Here is a 20,208-nt window from a genome sequence, read left to right as displayed (position 1 = left end):
TTTGTGTAGTGCCATGTAGAACTCCGTCAACATGGGAAGTGATAATGTTGGCTCTAGGTGACATGCTCATTGCATACAGAAGTGGGTTGTAAATAGCAATATAGTGGCCATAATAAACCATTGCAGCCAATAAAATGCATTCTCTTGTTCCTAAAGTAACAAAGAAAAGCATCTGTTGTATGCTCAAGAAATGAAATGAATTTGTTCCACAAATTTGAACAGCATTTTGTGGTTAGAACTGTAAAGTAGCAGATGTCTTCAAGAAAAACATCACACTTAGAAATTTATGGTGTTATGGAGCTAGAAATCTCCGATGACTAACACAACCAGTTCCGAGTTTCCTATCAAAGTATAAAAAGATAGTTAGCAAGAAATAGCAGAACTTGGAAAGTTTACTTCTAGAATCATCTGTGAAGCCCATCAGTATAAACAAGTTTTGTGTACATCCAAATAAGATGTTACTCTTTCCATTTGCTTTAGTTTCCCAAATGAAAAATCCCTATATAGACACTGTCTCTTTGTACCTTTGATAGTTCTTTAGCCATACTGATTTCCTTGGTAGTAGGGAGGTAGGCAGTGACAAAGAACTTGAGCAAAGTAAGCAACTTTCACTAGATGATGGGGGGGAGGGGGATAATTTCAATCATTTATCAGCTAGTGTACCACATGCATGTTTGGGTCCCCTGGAAATCAAGTTATAAATGGCTGTGAGCTGCCATGTAGGTGCTGGGAATGGAACCTAAATCCTTTGGAAGAGGAGCCAGTTCTTTTAGCTGCTGAGACATCTCTTCAACCCCAAAAATCAAGTAACAGCCTGGTATGGTAGCACATGCTTTTATTCCCCACACTCTAGAGACAGAGGCAGGTGATCTCTGTGTTCCTGGTCAGCCTGATCTGTAGTTTGAGTTCTAGGCCATAATTAATAGCCAGACCTGTATCGTGAAACCCTGTCTCAAAGAGAAAACAGCTTTAAGAGGCAATTGTGGCTCAGCTAATTATGATAGTGTATGTGAGGCTTCCAGAACACAATGTTCAAAGCTGTATAGTTACAGTTGTGCTACACTAAATTGAGGACTGAGGTTTTGGACCACTGAAATTGGAGTGTCATTTCAGTCTTTTGTACCTTTAGACTGTGTGTGTTCCTTTAATAATTCTGTCTTAGAGGTATTTCTTTTCTAAAGTTTTTATGTCCACAAGTATAGTAAGAAATTACTGCCTTTTTCTCTCTCTCTTTAATGGAAACAAAGCTTTGTTTCTTAGATGGAGTAGGTGGTAGGAAGATTTTCTAAATTATATAACAAAATTGTTTTTCTTCACTTTCTCCTTCAGGATGCTTCTCAGCTGCTTCAGATATTACAGAGTCTCCATCCTCCATTGAAAATTGATGGGAAAACTATTGGGGTTGACTTTGCAAAAAGTGCCAGAAAGTGAGTGGTATTATTGTCCTTATTTCAAATATTAGCATTTGTATATTTGTACTGTCAACACTGATTTCCCTGATTGTAGATCAAGAGGGAGAAGACTGTCTTCTCTTAGAGTCTATCCCTGCAGCCCTCTATAACCAGATAATAACAGTTGCCAGAAATGGTTTCAGCAGATACATTGAGAACACATTCTGTGCAAACTGCAGCAGTGTAATGCAAATCTGTCCAGAAATAATCCTTAGCTTGCAGGATATTAGCATGCTAATATGTTACATTACTGTCTAATGCACTAAGTATCCTTCTTACAAAAAAAATTATTTATTTTTACTTTATGTGCATTGATGGTTTGCCTACATGTATGTCCGTGTGAGAGTGTCAGGTCTTAAAGTTACAGACACTTGTTAATTGCCACATGGAAGCTAGGAATTCAACACGGATCCTTTGGAAGAGCAGTCGGTGCTCTTAACTACTGAGTCATCATTCCAGCCCAAGTATCCTTTTTTGAGCCAGGAGATGCCTTAGGAGGTAAAGTAGTTGTCATTTCTCTGATCCCAATGCTGTGACAAGGAGATCCTGGTAGCCAAAACAGCTAGGATTTTTTTTTTTTTTTTTTTTTTTTTTTTTTTGAGAAATTCTGTCTCAAAATTAAGGTAGAGAGCCAGGCAGTGGTGGTCCATGCCTTTATCCCAGTGCTTGGGAGGCAGAGGCAGGCAGATCTCTGACTTTGAGGCCAGCCTGGGCTACAGAGATTTTTCCAAAGCTACAGAGAAACCTTGTCTCAAAAAAAATAATAGAGGGCTGGAGAGATGGCTCAGAGGTTAAGAGCACTCACTGGCTGCTCTTCCAGGGGTCCTGAGTTTAATTCCCAGCAACCACATGGTGGCTCACAACCATCTATAATGAGATATGGTGCCCTCTTCTGACCTGTAGAGATATATGTAGTTATAATACTGTATACATAATAAATAAATGAATCTTTAAAAAAAATAATAGAGATAGGTAGGTAGCTAGCTATCTGGGTGGGTGGATGGATGGATGGATCGATCGATCGATCTATCTAAGGAAAGAAGGACGAAAGGAAGGAAGGAGGAAATGAGAAGATAACACTAGATGTCAGCCTCTGATCTCCATATGCAATGAGCACACCCTTCACACACATGTTAACATGTACAGTACATACAAGACACCAGAAAGACAAATTTTCATTTCTAGTATCATGAGTCATCCAGGCAATAATTGGATCAGTTATAGAGAAGACAATGACTCCTCTCCTTCAGAAATTGTACCTTGCTAGTATTTAAGACACATATCCCCTCCCCCAACCCCACAGGCAGAATTAGCTGGTGCTCCCTTGGAACTGTTGGAAGCATAAACTGAACATACAGAGAGAATCACATGATTACATCTTTGTAATTTCAGAGATTTGGTCCTTCCAGATGGTAACCGTGTCAGCGCTTTCTCTGTAGCTAGTACAGCCATTGCTGCTGCTCAGTGGTCATCCACTCAGGTAAGAGTGAGATATGAAGGGTCTTTTTACTTAAGATGACTTTTCTTGGGGTGCTCAGAATAGATGGTTGCAGGAATGTTTTTAGGGATTACGTTCTGATATTTATTTGTTGTTCTACTGAATTTATCTTTGATTTTTTTTTCTTTTGGTATTTTATAGTCTCAAAGTGGTGAAGGAGGCAGTGTTGACTACAGTTATATGCAGCCAGGCCAGGATGGCTATGCACAGTACACTCAGGTAGGTGAACTTGGCTAGCATTCAACTCCTTTTCTACAGACTAAAACAGCAGGTCTAATTGGTGGATTTCCCTCAGTACTCACAGGATTACCAACAGTTTTATCAGCAACAAGCTGGAGGACTGGAATCTGAGGCATCATCTACATCAGGTAATAAGCTTCATCGCTGTTTTGCTTCTGTTGAAGTAACTATGGTTGAGGAAATATTAACTATACCCGAAGCTACAAGTCAGTTCCTTGCAAGACTTGAGACAGCACATTGAGGACTGTCCTCATTTGCCAGAAGGGCTGGTAAAAGTTATTGTGAATACTGAGACTCAATATAAGTTCCTAGAGACCATGCTATGGTTAGCTTTATTCTTGGAATTTAACTGAGTGTTCAAAACTCCATGTTGAATTTTGAGTGACCACAGAAGTTCAGGTATATGACCCTATAGCAGCACTCAGACACCCACCAGAAGAGCCATAATAAGATGACTTTGGGCTGGGTGCTGATGGCATATCTATAGGCTTAGCACTCTGGAAACAGAGGCAGGCAGTTCTCTTGAGTTCGAGGCCAGCCTTGTCTGTATAGCAAGTGCAGAGCCTACATAGTGAAACTCTAAGGGTGGGAACCAGGGCTTTGGGGCTGGTTTAGTTTGTAAAGTGCTTGTGTGGTATACATGAAGCCTGGATTAAATCCCCAGCAGTGCATAAAACCAGGAGTAGTTGCACATTCCTTCAGTCTTAGTGAGTAGAAGGTGGAGATGGGAAGATCAGAAGGTTAAGGTTATCCTTAGCTGCTTAGCAAGTTCCAAGTTAGCCTGAGCTCCATGATACTCTGTCTTAGAAAAAAGTTCTTGAGGCCAGGCAGTGGTGGCTTACTCGGGAGGCAGATGCAGGCAGATAGATCGCTGAGTTTAAGGCCAGGACAGGCTCCAAAGCTACACAGAAAGAAACCTTGTCTTAAAACCAGAAAAAAAAAAAAAAAAAGAAGAAGAAGAAGAAGAAGAAAAGGAAAGGAAAAAAAAATTACTTGATTTAGCTTTTCTTCCAGGACTGTAAAAGTCTTTTTTAATCAAGGAAGACATTTTTTAAAAATACTTTTAGGGTTTGTTTAACTTTATTTTATGTGCATTAGTGTGAAGGTGTCAGATCCCCTGCAACTGGATCTTTAGACAGTCGTGAGTTGCCATGTGGGTACTGGGAATTGAACCCGGGTCCTCTGGAAGAGCAGTCAGTGCTCTTAACCACTGAGCCATCTCTCCAGCCCCTGACTATAAAAGTCTAAGAGTCAGATCTTTCCTTAGCACAGAGCAGATACATATCTTTGCTTCTTTTCCTCTCTTAGCCATAATATAGAATGTAAAACGTTGTATATCTTACTCTAGTAGAATTTTAAGCAGCTGCCCAAAAAGGGTCCTTTGTGGGGATTAGGTTAAGAACTCTGACATACAGAGCCAGACATGGGGTTATATGCCTGTAGCACCAGCACTAGAGAGGCAGAGGCAGGAGGATCACTACAAGGTTGAAGGCATCCTGCTCTACATAACACGACCTCAGAAAACAAACAAAACACACACCAAATTGACACAGACCGGTGTGACATTTGTAATTCCAGGCAGAGGGTTCTTGAGTTTAATTCACCATTCAACTACATAGCAAAATCCTGCCTCCAAAAAAAAGGAGCAGCTTACAAAGTGAGGGCTGAAATGAATGTTGCCCTGGAGTTAAACTGTTCTTTAGCTCTCCCTAACCCTTTTGTTTGTCATCAGGCACAGCAGTGACTACCACCTCATCGGCTGTAGTGTCCCAGAGTCCCCAACTATATAATCAGACCTCCAATCCACCTGGCTCTCCGGTAATCTTTGCTCTTAAATACAGAATTGCTGGTTTTGTTGCTATGTAAACATTACCCTTTCCTGGTATGTGAACCAGGATTGACTAATTACATACATTTCACCTAATTATTAGGTTTTTTAAAGTTATTATATTTATATGCATGTATTTTAAATATAAAGACCCTAGCAAGGCATATTTATACTTTGTAAATTCTTCAGCTTGACCTTTAGAAAGTTGTCAGCATGTCTCTTGCTATAGAACTGCCCTAGTTCCTTGCTGCAGTCTGTCTGTCAGGGGAGTCCTTCCTCCTGGATGATTGCAGTGACTTAGTTCTCTTAAAAGGCTTTACAGTTGAAATTATATTGAAGCTGATGTTCTTTCCAGACTGAGGAAGCACAGCCTAGCACTAGCACAAGTACACAGGCCCCAGCTGCTTCCCCTACTGGTGTAGTTCCTGGTACCAAATATGGTAAGCCAAACCTCATGGGACTATTAACAGTTGGAAGGTCCTAATTGTTGCCTTTGTTGTTAATAAAGTTCCTCTCCCTTTGAAATGGGTATCAGAGGGACATTGGGAATGTGAAGAAAGAATGTTGAGGCCTGCTGTAGCTCACTGGCTTAGAGATTGACATACAGTTTCTTACCTTGAATGACCTGTGTTTTGATTTTGCAGCGGTGCCTGACACATCTACTTATCAATATGATGAATCTTCAGGATATTATTATGATCCTACAACAGGGCTCTACTATGACCCTAACTCACAAGTAAGTATTATTTCCCACTTTACTATCACTAGAAAAAACTTGGTCTCACTTAATACCTTTATGGGACTGAGAAGAAACATTTTTTTTTTCAAAGATTTATTTATTATATATATTGTTATGTCTGCATATATGCCTACTCACCAGAAGAGGGCACTAGACCTCACTACAGGTGGTTGTGAGCCACCATGTGGTTGCTTGGAATTGAACTCAGGACCTGGAAGAACAGCCAGAAGCCAGTGCTCTTAACCTCTGAGCCATCTCTCCAGCCTGAAAAGAAACATTTTCTACAGGAGAGTATATGACCCAGATAGTTATAGGGTTTTGTTTCTTTCAAAATTATGAGCTATCAGGACTTTAAATATAAATCAGTTTCTTTTTGTTCTTTTTAGTTTTTGGTTTTTTTGAGACAGAGTTTCTCTGTTTAACAGCTGTCCTGGAACTCACTTTGTAGCCCAGACATCACCTGCCTTTTCTTCCCGAGTGCTGAGATTAAAGGCATGCATCACTACAGCCTGGATAATCACTAATTTCTTTCCTTTTTTTAATTATTTTTATTTTATATCATTGGTGTTTTGCCTTCATGTATGTCTGTGTAAGGGTGTTGGATCCTCTGGAAATGGAATTATAGGCAGTTGTGAGATGCCATGTAGGTGCTAGGAATTGAACCCAGGTCCTCTGGAAGAGTAGTCAGTGCTCGTAACCGATGAGCCATCTCTCCAGCCCCTCATTAATTTCTTTATGACCACCAGTGCATACTTTTAATTTCAGGATTTCGGGATTTAAGATTAAAAAATGTTGAGAGACCAAGTGAGCTGCCTCATAGGATAAAAGTGCTGCTATGCAAGCCTGACAACCTGAGTTAGCGTCCCCTGACTGGCACACACGTGCCTCCTCCATTCATATGTTACATACGTACATATTGTTGACAGTCCTAATAAAAATGTTTGAGATGGGCTAGAGAATGGGCTCAGTAGGAAACATGACTTGTTACTCTTGCACAAGACCTGGATTCAAGTTCCAGCACTCAGGAGGCCAGAGGCAGCTGAATCTCTGTTAGTTTAAGGCCAGCCAGGGCTACACAGTGAAACCCTGTCTCAAAAACAAACTACAGAATCAACATGTCAGCTCACAACTACTGATCATTCTAGATCCAGGAGATGTGATGCCCTCTTGTGGCCTCTATTGGTAACAGGCACAAACATGGAGCACATATATACATGCATTCAGGCAAAACACTCATATATATTTTTGTTTGTTTGTTTGTTGTTGTTGTTTCTTTGTAGCTTTAGAGCCTATCCTGGAACTAGCTCTTATAGACCAGGCTGGCCTCAAACTTACAGAGGTCTGCCTGCCTCTGCCTTCCAAGTGCTGGGATTAAAGGCGTGCGCCACCACTACCTGGCTATAAAATATATTTTCAAAAGTTTTGAGATACAATATATATATATGTATGTATGTATCTAAGTTGGGAATGAGCAGCTCTTTTAATTTTTGAGCTTTATGTGTGTTGTGTCTACTTTTATATCTGTTCCCCGCATGTGTGCAGTGTTCATGGAGGCTACAGTAGGGCATTGGATCCCCTAGAACTGTAGTTATAGATGCTAAGAATTGAACCTGGGACCCCTCAATGAGTGGTCATTGCTCTTTGAGCCATTTATTTCCCCAGCCGCCAGTATGCAACTCTTTAATGTTAAATGGATATGTATCTGTATATATGCCACTAAGGACATTCCCCATCAGCATCCACTATTATGATTCTATTTTTAGAGATAATTTTGTCAAAATAAGATTTTAAAAGCCAAGTAATAATAAAAAATTAAAAAAAAATTTGAGCCACCAAAAAAAAAAAAGCCAAGTAGTGGTGGAGCACTGCTTGAATCCCAGCTCTTGAGAGGCTGAGGCAGGTAAATCTCTGAGTTTAAGGACAGACTGAATTCCAGGACAGCCAGGGCTGCCCTGTCTCAAAAAAAATAAAACAATTTTGTGCTCAGGGCACAACATGTTGGTGCATGCCTTTAATCCCAACAGTTGGAGACACAGAGTGGGTCTCTGAGTTTGACCCTGATTCTGATCTACATAGTAAGTTTCAGGTCAGCCAGGGGCTACAAAGTAAGAAAAAAGAATTGGAAAGCTAGAGCTCGGTACTTGGTAATCTTCCAGAGACACTGGTTTGATTCCCACCCAGCACATACCTGCAACTTCAGGTCCATCCAGGGGATCTGGAGCCTTTGTCAGACTCTAGGGACACTTGAATTCACTCACACTTATACATATACAGACACATACACCTCCACACGGCAGCTCACAACTGTCTGTAACTCCAGTTCTAGGGAACCTGATACCCTCACACACACACATGCAGGCAAAATACTAATGCTCATTTTTAAAAAGGAAATCTTTTTTTTTAAAAACCTAGCTAAAGTTTTAAAGTCTTGTTTTCTGAGGGAGTTTTTCCCTCTCAAATGAAATAAAGTTCACCATTTTAATCAGAATATATAATTTGGTGGATTTTAATGTTACATTTTCATCATGCAATTGTCACTTATAACTAATGTACAGAATATTTTACCATCTTAAATCACTCCGCTCCTCTGCACACCTGCGCCCCTGTGGCTCAGGCCCCAACCAAACCATGAATAGATATTTTTGTCTCTGGGTTTACCTGTTATAGATGTTTCTTAAAGATGGACACAGATACTATGTGGTCTTTTTTGTTTAGTTTCTTCACTAGCATGCCTGTGCATCCTTAGGATGCAGAACGTCCCAGGACTGTTTTATTTTTGCTAGTATGTATAACTTTTAAGGTGGGGAAGCAACTTTGACGCCATAAATATTTATTACTGGGAACTGTATATATATAGCATAGCAAAACAAGTACAGTTAGCAGGAAGTTGACTTTGAGTGCCTGTGGTTTCTGAGAGCCAAGTGTGAAGAGTGTTGTGCTACCTGTCTATGTACCTAGCTTCTTCATAGCTCTTTGACTTCCCTCATTTGTTCAGTCTGATCATTTTATGGCAGTTCTCCCTAGTTCAGCCATAGATGTGACAGTCTAACAGTACCTTTCCCTACAAGAGACCTCACAGAGGAGCCAGCAAGTAGAGTAGGGAAAGACCCTTGCTGCCAGACCTGAAGACCTAGGACCCACATGGTAGAAGAAGAAAACTGACTCCTGCAAATTGTCTCTGACCTCTACACTTGATGTGAGCACCCAGACACACATGCACACTAAATATATAATTTTAAGAAAGAAAAAGAAGGCCAGGTATGGTAGCACACACATGTTCAGCAGAGGCTGGCAGATCTCTGTGATTTCAAAAGAGTAGCCTGATCTACATAGTGAGTTCCAAGACAGCCAGGACTACATAGGGTGACCCTGTCTCAAAACCAGACAAAAACAAATAAACTAGGTGTGTCACATGCCTGTTACCCCAAATTTCTAAGCAAGAAGATGAGGAGGTCAAGGTATCCTCTTCTACACATCAAGTATGAGCCCGTCTACATGAGGTCCTATTTTATTTTAAATTTTAGAGTTTTGTTTTATCATGGATTGTTTGCTTTCATGTATGTCACTTGTGTGACTAGTAGTCATGCTGGAAGAGGCTAGATGAGGGGGTTGGATTCCCTGGAACTGGAGTGCAGGGAATCAAACCCAGATCCTCTAGAATAACAGCCTAACCTATTCCTAACCACTAAGCCATTTCTCTACCTCCAAGATCCTGTATTTTAAAAGTAAAACCCTCTTAAATTCTTGTGAAGAAATCATATTCTGCTTTTCCTAGAAGTTTCATACTTTATCATTATTCTCAAGCATTCCAAGGTATACTATCAGTCCTTTCTGAACAGGAATTACATGTCATTGGTCCTTGTTATATTTTATTTTGTTTTTGTTTGTTTATTGGGTTTTTTTTTTTTTTGTTTGTTTTGTTTGCTTATATGTTTGAAATGAGAGTCTGCCCTAGGGGTTACCTTTGTAGTCAAGAATAAAATTCTGATCCTCCTGCCCGCCCACCTCCCAAATACTGGGATTACAAACAGGTTCCTGGACCAGATTTATTTGGGGTTTTGTATTTTGGGGGGTTTTTTTTAGATAGGTTCTCAGCTATGTAGCCTGAACTGACCTTGCATTTGCAGTCCTCCTGCCTAACCCTCCTGTGTGCTAGGATTACAGACATACATTAATACATTACTACTGACAATAATTTTTTTTTTTTTTTTGGTTTTTCGAGACAGGGTTTCTCTGTGGTTTTGGAGCCTGTCCTGGAACTAGCTCTTGTAGACCAGGCTAGTCTCGAACTCACAGAGATCTGCCTGCCTCTGCCTCCCAAGTGCTGGGATTAAAGGCGTGTGCCACCACCGCCCAGCTAATAATATTAATTTTTATCATAGCAAAATCTGAGGTATAGCCAGTGGTAGAACAGTTATCTAACATATTTAAGGCCTTAGGTTTAATCCCTAGCATCACAAAAATTTAGTTAGCAAATCTATCTATATTCATTTACTTTCTTTTCTCTTGTAGTACTACTATAATTCTTTAACACAACAATACTTGTACTGGGATGGAGAGAAGGAGACCTATGTGCCAGCCGCAGAGTCTAGCACTAACCAGCAGACGGGCCTGCCTTCTACAAAAGAGGGAAAGGAGAAGAAAGAAAAACCCAAAAGCAAAACAGCTCAACAGGTATGACCTATACAAGGAAACCATGATTCTTTCCTTAGAGGGTTGCATTGACTTAATTCTTCATTTTTTGTCCTGATGGTTCAAGCCTGGAATCCCAGCAATCTGAGAAGCTAACGCAGAAGGCTCACAAGTTTAGGGCCAGTTGGGCACCATCTCTTCTCCCTGCAACCCCCAGTATGGGGTACCTTAGTAAAACCCTGTTTCAAAGTTAAAGTAAAAGTAGTTGGTAATACAACTCAGTGGTACAGTACTTTTCTAGCATGTATTTTTGTGGCATTCAGTCCACAAAAATCAAAAATTGGTTGGGCAGGAGATGTAGCCCAAGGTAGAATGCTTGTCTAGCTAGCATTTCAAGTACTGGGCTTGATATCCTGAAGAAGAACAAGAAAAATTTGCAAGGTCATAATTAGTTAAGGATACATGATCCTGTCTTGATAATAATAAAAACAGGAACCAAGGAGATAGCTCTGTCCATAAAGTGCTTTGTGCATAAGCATGAGGACCTGAATACAATCCTCACAACGTATATATAAAAAGCCAGCCACAAAGAGATGGTTCATCTGAGCATACTACTCTTGTAGACTTTGATTCCCAGCAGTCATGTTGGGCATTTTACTGCTGTCTCTAACTCTGTCTCCAGGAAGGCTGACACCCTCTCCTGGTCTGCGGGCACTGCAGTCATATGCACAGACCCACACATATGAAATAAATTTTTAAAAGCAGTACTTTTTTATTTTACTTTTTTTTTTCTTTTGATTTTCCGAGACAGGGTTTCTCTGTATAGCTTTGGCTGTCCTGGAACTCACTCTGTAGACCAGGCTGGTCTCAAACTCCTAGAGATCCACTGGCCTCTGCCTCCCAAGTGATTAAAGGTGTGTGCCACCATCACCTGACACGATGCACATTTTTAGCCTCCACCACCCCAAATCACATTTATTTGTGTTTGTGTGCTTGCTTGTATGTGGAGGTCAGAGACAATGTGAAGGGATCAATTCTCTCCTCCTGCTCCAAAGGGTCTGTGCGCCAAACTCAGGTTACCACTGAGTCAACCTGTGAGCCCAATAACATATTATTGTTGGCTTGTTTATGAAGTTACAGAGAAGTAAGTGCCTTTTTTGATGGTGTCTGTTGTTTAATGCTAGATTGCCAAAGACATGGAACGCTGGGCTAAGAGTCTAAATAAGCAGAAAGAAAATTTTAAAAACAGTTTTCAACCTGTTAATTCATTGAGAGAAGAAGAACGGAGAGAATCTGCAGCAGCAGACGCTGGCTTTGCTCTCTTTGAGAAGAAGGTAATGGTAACAGAGGAATGAAATACTTCATAATGGGCACCTTTGTAACATTTGTAGCTTATGACTTGTTCTGCTTTCCAGGGTGCCTTAGCTGAAAGACAGCAACTCATCCCCGAAATGGTACGAAATGGAGATGAAGAAAATCCCCTTAAAGTAAGAAAGTACCACCTGTGTTTTAACTAAGTGTGTGGTTTATGTCTCAGTTTCAGTCTCTCCTACATCTTGCCTAATTCAATTCCTTCTTAAAATGGGATGCTTTTCCCTGTCAGTGGGTATCTGGAGCAGCTTTGGCTTATAGAATCCATATTGAGGGCTTTGTATTCTGTGCCTGAGATCAGGTGAGATGGACCGATGAATGAAGCCTGAATCCCTAAGCTAAGTAAATTGGCTTTTGTAGCATTTGTAAATAGAATTGTTAATGGTCTGGAAAGAAAATTAGGACAAAGCGGAAACGTACTTTCCTTGATAGATACTGGTTTAGCTGGTCCATTACTCTGCTTTCTTGTTGTATTTAGATTTTTTATCCATGGTCAGTGGTTTAAAAACAGTCATCCAAGAACCCATTTCTTAGGCTCCAAAAGGGTTGGTACTAGAAGGCTATTCCATACAGTTGATAAGATGTGGTTCACTGCTAAAGGACAACACAGAGTAATGGAGATTCTCTCAAATTTTGGCACTGTTTTATCTATGTAATTTCCAGTGACCCATTATCATTTTGTCCCCAGAGAGGTCTGGTTGCTGCTTACAGTGGTGATAGTGACAATGAGGAAGAGCTGGTAGAGAGACTTGAGAGTGAGGAAGAGAAACTAGCCGACTGGAAGAAGATGGCCTGCCTGCTCTGCCGGCGTCAGTTCCCAAACAAAGATGCCTTAGTCAGGCACCAGCAGCTCTCTGACCTACACAAGGTGGCCTTGCTTCTCAAAGCTTACACAGGGGAGGGGGCAGCGGGAGCGGGGAAGGAGGGAATGGTGGGAGTATGACCCTGGTGAAGGGGCAGTACCTTCTGCTGCGTGGATATCTGGAGTTGTAGAGCATAGAGAAGCACTGTGTCTTCACATGCCCTAGCTTTGGTTTGGGTGCTATGGTGTATTGATATTTGGCTAGAATACAAAACCAAGTACTAATAATTTCATATTAAAATGTCTGAATTCTAAGTATGTCTGTTAACTCTTTTGTAATAGCAAAATATGGACATCTACCGAAGATCCAGGCTGAGCGAACAGGAATTGGAAGCCTTGGAGCTGAGGGAGAGGGAGGTAAATGAATGGATAGTGCACCACTAGGATGAAAATCCTGACATATTTTTGTCTGTAGTACTTTCTGGTTTGTTGTTTGTTTAGATAGCATCTTGTTATGTTGACAGGCTGGCCCTGACCTCTTGGGCTCAAGCAGTCAGTCCTCTTGCCTCAGTCTTCCAAATAGCTGAACTATAGGCATACAGCACCACAAGAGTATTTTGCTTTTATTTGTAGCAGTTAGTTCCAGGTTCCTAAGACATAGTGGAAAATGGCAAAAACACTTTGCCATTGCCACGTGAGGCAGTGATGGCACACGCCTTTAATACCAGCACTCAGGAGGTAGAGGCAGGTAGATCTCTGAGTTTGAGGCCAGCCTGGTCTACAGAGTGAATTTCAGGACAGCCATGACTACACAGAGAAACCCTGTCTCAAAACCCAACCCAACCCAACCCACCCCACCTCCTCAAAAAAATGGTTTCGAAGAATCTTACTCTGGATAATTCTGAGGTGTCTGCGCTTAAGGCTTTTCCTTTTCCCACTGATTATAGTGCCAGTTGTCCAGGATCTACTGGATGGATCTCAGGGAACCTCTATAATACTTATCTGTTTCTGGAAGTAGACCTGTCCAAATGTTAACTGAAGATAGGCAATTCTGTCTTCACTTTAGGTCACAAGCAATGTGACCAAGAGTAGTAAAGAAAATAAAGGTATTTGGTCTTTAAGACTACATACGCTCCAAATTAAAGGATGCTTTAGGTTAACATCTACATGTATAAGACTGTTGAAGAAAAAAAAGGCTGAAGTAAGAATACTCCTCCCTTGCTTTTTCTTGTTTTCTATATAGATGAAATACCGAGATCGAGCTGCAGAAAGACGTGAGAAGTATGGAATTCCAGAACCTCCAGAGCCCAAACGCAAGAAGCAGTTTGATGCTGGCACTGTGTATGTGATGAGCACCATTTTCCAGTTCATTAGCTGGGGCTCTGGCTGTTTTAAATAACTGTGTGTTTGCCACTGGCAGGAATTACGAGCAGCCCACCAAAGATGGCATTGACCACAGTAACATTGGCAACAAGATGCTGCAGGCCATGGGCTGGCGGGAAGGCTCAGGCTTAGGAAGAAAGTGTCAAGGCATCACAGCTCCCATTGAGGTACGTATAGACTCTGACATTTCTGGGTGCTGGGTTTGCATGCCTGCTCAATGTTAAATAGACATTTAACATTGAAGACACACCTTCCCCGAAAGCCCTTCCTTCCTCCTCATTGTTGTGTTTTTGAGAGGAAGTCATTGTTGCTTTGTTTTTGGTTTTGAAGATAGGGGCCCCCTATAGCCATTTTTTTTCTGAAGTTCACTATGTAGACCAGGCTAGGATCAGACTCACAGAGCTTTACCTGCATCTGCCTGGAAAGTGCTGAAACTAAAGGCGTGCACCATAAGGCCTGGTGCCCTTGTTTAAAAAAATTAAAATTTGAAAAAGAAAAATTGGAGAGATAGTTAATAGCAGTTGAGAGTATTGACTACTCTTGCAGAGAGGACCCAGGTTCAGTGCCCAGCAACTCACTTGGGCGTCTACAATCCCAGTTCTGGATTTTTGATTCCCTCTTCTGGCCTTCACAGGCACTGCACATACATAGTGCACAGACATACATGCAGTCATAGTATTCATACACATAAAATAAAAATGAGTGTTTAAAATATATGTTAGGACCAATAGAATGGTCAGTAGGTAACTTAACATGGAAGCCTAGCAACTTGAGTTAAGTCCCCAGGACTTACATAAAACTGGGGGGCTGGAGAGATGGCTCAGTGGTTAAGAACACTGCTTGCTCTTCCAAAGGTCCTGAGTTCAATTCCCAGCAACCACATGGTGGCTCACAACCATCTGTAATGAGATCTGGTGCCTTCTTCTGGCCTGCAGGCATACATGCAGAATACTAAGAATACTGTATACATAATAAATAAATCATTTAAAAAAAAAACTGGAAGGAGATAGCCATCTTTACAAAGTTTTCTGATATGTGTACCATGCCACATGCCCCCATACACAAACAAACCCAATATTTTTTTTTTAATATTTAAAGAAAATTTAAGCTGAATACAGTGATACAGACATTTGTCAGGCTGAGACAGGAGAATCCCAAGGCTTATCTCTACCCATCCACCACCGGCACATGCCCATTTTAAATATAGAAGAAATCACTAATTTGTCAGAGCCCAGGGTGAGACAGTTCTGCGATCAGAGACTCAGACCCATTGACTATGATAGGAATTTGACCAGCAACTGCCCCTACAGTGCCCTGGTAGCACAGCTATTGTCACCTTTTTCCCTTTTTTTAATTTATGCAAGCATAATTTGCATATTAGCTTTGTCTATCCTCTTGCAATTTGTGTCTGTAAGTACCTTTCCCAGGCCTCAGTAAAATGCTTTAGGGGCCTTACCAGGCATGAATATTCACTAAGTGGGCGTTGAAGGATATGGGTAGGTTCATCTTCCTTGGCCACTTTTATTGCCCCAGTCCTTAAAACTATCCAGGTCCAGTGTCAGCAACCTTGTCTTCTCTTAGTGGGTGGTTCTGCTCAGTAGTGTGGGCAGGGTAAGAGATGGGTGTATACTCTACCTTACCAGCTACTAACAATCTTTTTGTTTTCCCCAGGCTCAAGTCCGGCTAAAAGGAGCTGGCTTAGGAGCCAAAGGCAGTGCATATGGGTTGTCAGGTGCCGATTCCTACAAAGATGCTGTTCGGAAAGCCATGTTTGCCCGGTTCACTGAGATGGAGTGAGACGGGGGAAGCAATGATGAGCACAGGGAGCAAGCCATCTTCTCAATTTGCTCTTATTTTCCGTCTCTAAGAGCATGCCTTGTGCTATTAATAGTTTTAGGGAGAACCACTTCATTCTGCAGGGTTCTCCCACCTTGAAGAAGCTCCCTTACGTGTGTTATCTGGTAAACAGCCTTCCTTCCCACCTGAGGCTTTGTGAACAGAGGGGACAATGGGCTTTTTATACTTCAGTGTACATAGTGTAAATGTAATGTGTTTTACATGTTGTAGCCTGTGTTGTGTCCCTCCTTCCTGGGGGCTTGAGAAGCTCTGAGTGGTTATCAACACCAAAGCCACCACTGTCATTTGTTATTGTTATGTCTTGGCAATAGCCTTGTGTATATTTGTATATTATACATTTGTACAGAATTTTGGAAGATTTTCAGTCTAGCTGGCTCCTTTACAAAAGAAATATCTTCAAAAATGGGTTTCCTGTGTCTTTATTCTTAAGAGAATGGGTGGTAAAGGCTGTCTGAGCCAGTCACACCTGGTGGTTTTCTTTGTGTTTTGTTTTTGTTGTTTTTTTTTTTTTTAAGATGGGTTATATAACCTAGGCTAGGCTTAAAGACTCAATATATAAGCCGGGCAATGGTGGCGCACGCCTTTAATCCCAGCACTCGGGAGGCAGAGGCAGGCGGATCTCTGTGAGTTCGAGACCAGCCTGGTCTACAGAGCTAGTTCCAGGACAGGCTCCAAAGCCACAGAGAAACCCTGTCTCGAAAAACCAAAAAAAAAAAAAGACTCAATATATAATAGCCCAGGCTGATGTGACACTTGGCGGTAGTCTTTTGTCGGCCTCTCCAGTTCCTAAACATGGGTGTGGGTGCTTCTGTTCTCAGTTTTCAGGTTCTAGACCTGCCAGGACAGTTATGACTACATAACTGCTCTGTCAAGTAGAATCTCCATTTTTATTTTTTAATTTTTAAAAGCAATTTTAGATTTATGTGTATTCATGTATATGTCTGTGCTTATGAGCTGCCTTGTGGGCACTGGCAGTCAAGCCTTGGTCCTGGGGAGAAGAGTGCTTTGATTACTCCTGAACCATCTCCTGCTCCGTTATTTTCCGTCTTACAATGTAACCAGGCTAGCCTTGAACTTGAGATCCTTCTGTCTCAGCCTTCAGAGTGCTGGGATTATGGGCCTGACCCTCACTGTTTTGGCAGTAATTCAGATAAAACTTCCTCCTCCTCTGCTGGCATGAAGATACCAATGCCAATCCCATAGCTCTCCTCACTTCCTGTTTTCCCAGGTGCTAAGGAAAAGTGCTGGGCCTCATTATGGGGCTTTCTATTTTGGCAGATAAAATTTCATCCTTATTACTAGGACAAGAAACATTTTAGCCAGAAAGACTTTTGTGGCTTTTTGTTTGTTTTTCAAAACATGGTTTTTCTGTAGTCCTGTCTGCCCTGGAACTAGCTCTGTAGATCAGGCTGGCCTCAAACTCAGAGATCCTCCTTCTGCCTCCCAAATGCTGAGATTGAAGGCATGCACCACCATCGCCCACCATTCTTTGATTTTTTTTTTTTTAATTCTACATGAATAGGTGTTCTGCCTGTATGCACCACAGTATGCCTGGAGCCTGTAGAGACCAGAAGTTATGTCAGATTCCTTGGAATCTTCAATGTGATTATTAGGGTTCAAATCCAAGTCTAATGCAAGGGCAGCCAGCGTTCAATTGCTGAACTGTCTCCCAGCCCCCATTACTTGATTTTTTTTTTTTTTATTTAGTTTTTGAGATGGTCTCTCTATGTATCCCTGGCTGTCTTGGAAATCCCTATGTAAACAAGGCTGGACTTGAACAGAGATCCTGCTTCTGCCTTTCAAGTGCAGGAACTTTGGGTGTGCCACCGCAGCTGGGATTAGTGCTGGCACAGCAATGTGAAACTTCTTTAACTCCACTGTGTTCAGGTGGGCATGGGCCTTCCACAGTTGGGATGGACCATAGAAAGGACTGAATAGGCCAGTCTCAGCCAGCCTAGTAGTGCTCTAGGGAGCTGTGTTGCAGCTTTCCTAGGCAAAAGTGAAATCAAATGCAAAACTCCCAAGTGTGGTCATACATGGCAACCTCTCAGAGGAGGCCACACATTCCCAACACTTGGGCACTGAATGTATCACCTGGACAAATGTCTCCCTAAGGGATGCATCAGCCCTACCTCAGGAAGTCTCTAGGGAGAGGCTAGTGCTTTCACCACCTGAGCAACAGTCATAAGCAGCCTCGTTAACTCTGTCAGGCACTGTGGATGGCTCTTCATGTGAGCACAGGTGGGGTGGGCTCTGGGAAGCTCCTAGTTAGCTGCACCCAAGTCACCAAAGCCTGGGTAGTAGTTTCTTCCCTGCAGAAGCCAATCCCCCCTCAACCATCTCAAGCCTTAAGTTGATGGCCCATACCAACAGAAGCATATGAATCCTTTCTACACGGCTTGTTGGAGGGAAAGAAACTCCGGCTTTGATGTTGCTCCTCAGCTTCACCTGTTAGCATGCATCTGAGCCCAGGTGTTTGAAGTTTTACAGGCTTGGGGCTTGGTCTCATGCAAGACCACGTTTGGAGGATCCTGGTACTGTAGAGCTCTCACCCCTGTGACTGATCATCCGGGTTGGATTCAACACCAGTACCAGGGATGAAACTGCTCTACCCTGCCTACAGCGTGCATTTCTCCTAGCTAGGTTTGGGTTTAGGTGGATGCTGCCAAGGCAGTGTAAACTTCCCCATCAGCTCAGACTGACCTGGAGGAAGCCTCCAGGGTCCTGAGTCCAGACTGTCCTTGGCTGGGACAGCTGATACAATGTGCAGGGCTTTGAGGACCATCCAGGAGCAGCTGTCATGGCCATGCATCAAACAAGTTTCAAAGCCCAGATGAGTAGCCAGGCCTGAGCTAAGCTCTCCAGGCATGCACAGTCTGGCTGGGGGGGTCTCAAGGGTGCCTGGAGCCCAGCTACCCCTATTCCAGAGGGTGAATGCCCTCAGGGACAGGTGGAGTGATCAGGAGACCCAGTGCCTGAGAACACAGTGCTTCATATAGCCAGGAGGTGGCAGCACTCGGTCATCTATCTGGCCAAGCCATTTGGGCTGTAGTAAGCAGGAGACTGTCCTGTCCCAGGACCTGAGGCACTGGAAGTTCACAACTTTTCTTAAACCAAATGTAGGAAATACAGCTAAACTCATACCATAAAGTACTATGTTGCCAAGGCTGTAAGTCCTCAAAGGTCCTTCTCTCCTCTAAAAGCTCCACTAGCTAAAAAGTTTTCTTATGGTATATAATCCTAGCTTTTAGAACCACCTGGTGAGGTGGCAGTATACACCTTTAATCCTAGCATTTTGAAGGTAGAGGTAGGCAAATTCCTATACATTCCAGACCAGCCTGATCTAGACAGTGAGCTCTGGGTCAGCCAAGGTTACATAATGAGACCCTGTCTCTCTAAAATGGAAGAAAAAGAAATTTCCACAGCCCCTAGCTGTGGGGCAGTGGAGCAAGGACCAGGCTGGCCCTGTGCACAGTGAGTGCTTCAGTCTCCTAGCAATCCCTTCCTACCCAGGTAAATAATTCCTTCGGTCGATAAAATGCACTTCTGTCTCTCGGGCTCCCTTCATCCATCTACATAATTATTGACTCAGAATAATCTTGGCATAGTTCCCATCAGACCTGAAGCTTGTATCTCCACAGTCCGTCGGGAGTTGCACACATTCTTGTCCAGAGCTCTCAGAAGCTGGGATGCCCTAGTCTTCCAAAAAGTGGCAGGAGGGGAAGATGTATAAGCATCTGCTAAGGTCAGAACAAACTACAGTGAGGACCCACACCTAGACAGAAAGCAGTCTACAGCAAGAAGTACAGGGTTCTCTTCTGTCTCAGTCCAAGCTCCATTTTCATCCAGTTTAGAGAGAAAACTGATGCAACTCAGGTACCTTGTCAAACCTCAAGATCTGGGGCCATCAATTCAGGGTGAGTACTGTAGTTACTGGCTAGGTAGGATGATGACAGGCTTGGCTGAAGAACAAACTAAAAGCTGGCATCTCCAGACCCTCTGAGGAGCTGACTCAGACCCTCCAGCCTGCCGAAACAAGGGCGGGGTCCAGCACCCATCACTCCAGCTCTGGAGTGATCCGGCCCTTCGGATGTACCCCCAGTGCCCCAGGGAGAAAAAGACAGACAAGAGACAAAGAGCAAGACCTAGAGGATGCTGGGAAGAGAAGCCGGAGAGATCTGCAGCTGCTGCGAGGGGGCGGGAGGCTGAGGGGGCAAGATAAGAAGGGGAGGAGCAGCCAGCCAGAGGGTCTGGGGGAGTCTTCCATTCTGCTCTGCCCATGAGGCTGCTGAGATAAGACAACTGTGCAATGGGTGGGTTCCGCATACTGATGAGGCCACAGCGAGTGGGAGAAAAAAGATCCAGGACTCTTATTCTCTCTTTAGAGGCCAGGAATCTTCCCTGAGC

General features: G+C 42.6%; 1 protein-coding gene across 3 annotated transcripts in view; it reads left to right on the top strand.

Moving 5' to 3' along the window:
- Positions 1-16,206, top strand: part of Rbm5 (RNA binding motif protein 5) — a 32,056-nt gene extending 15,850 nt beyond the window's left edge. For all 3 annotated transcript variants that reach the window (XM_050139240.1, XM_050139241.1, XM_050139239.1), the window contains exons 11-25: positions 1,330-1,427; positions 2,844-2,931; positions 3,091-3,168; positions 3,245-3,317; positions 4,922-5,007; positions 5,373-5,457; positions 5,662-5,753; positions 10,269-10,430; positions 11,573-11,722; positions 11,804-11,875; positions 12,448-12,627; positions 12,904-12,978; positions 13,805-13,902; positions 13,982-14,111; positions 15,616-16,206. In XM_050139240.1, the coding sequence (XP_049995197.1) occupies positions 1,330-1,427; positions 2,844-2,931; positions 3,091-3,168; positions 3,245-3,317; positions 4,922-5,007; positions 5,373-5,457; positions 5,662-5,753; positions 10,269-10,430; positions 11,573-11,722; positions 11,804-11,875; positions 12,448-12,627; positions 12,904-12,978; positions 13,805-13,902; positions 13,982-14,111; positions 15,616-15,741 (1,593 nt within the window). In that variant the 3' untranslated portion in view covers positions 15,742-16,206. The remainder of the gene's footprint in view (positions 1-1,329; positions 1,428-2,843; positions 2,932-3,090; positions 3,169-3,244; positions 3,318-4,921; positions 5,008-5,372; positions 5,458-5,661; positions 5,754-10,268; positions 10,431-11,572; positions 11,723-11,803; positions 11,876-12,447; positions 12,628-12,903; positions 12,979-13,804; positions 13,903-13,981; positions 14,112-15,615) is intronic.
- The last annotated feature ends 4,002 nt before the right edge of the window (positions 16,207-20,208 follow it).

Source organism: Alexandromys fortis, unplaced genomic scaffold (assembly GCF_014885135.2).
Source record: "Alexandromys fortis isolate MF-2015 unplaced genomic scaffold, M_Fortis_MF-2015_v1.1 scaffold_36, whole genome shotgun sequence".
In the NCBI taxonomy this organism is placed as follows: Eukaryota; Metazoa; Chordata; class Mammalia; order Rodentia; family Cricetidae; genus Alexandromys; species Alexandromys fortis.
The sequence above is the reverse complement of the archived record's forward strand: the minus strand, read 5'-3'. Positions and strand labels throughout refer to the sequence as shown.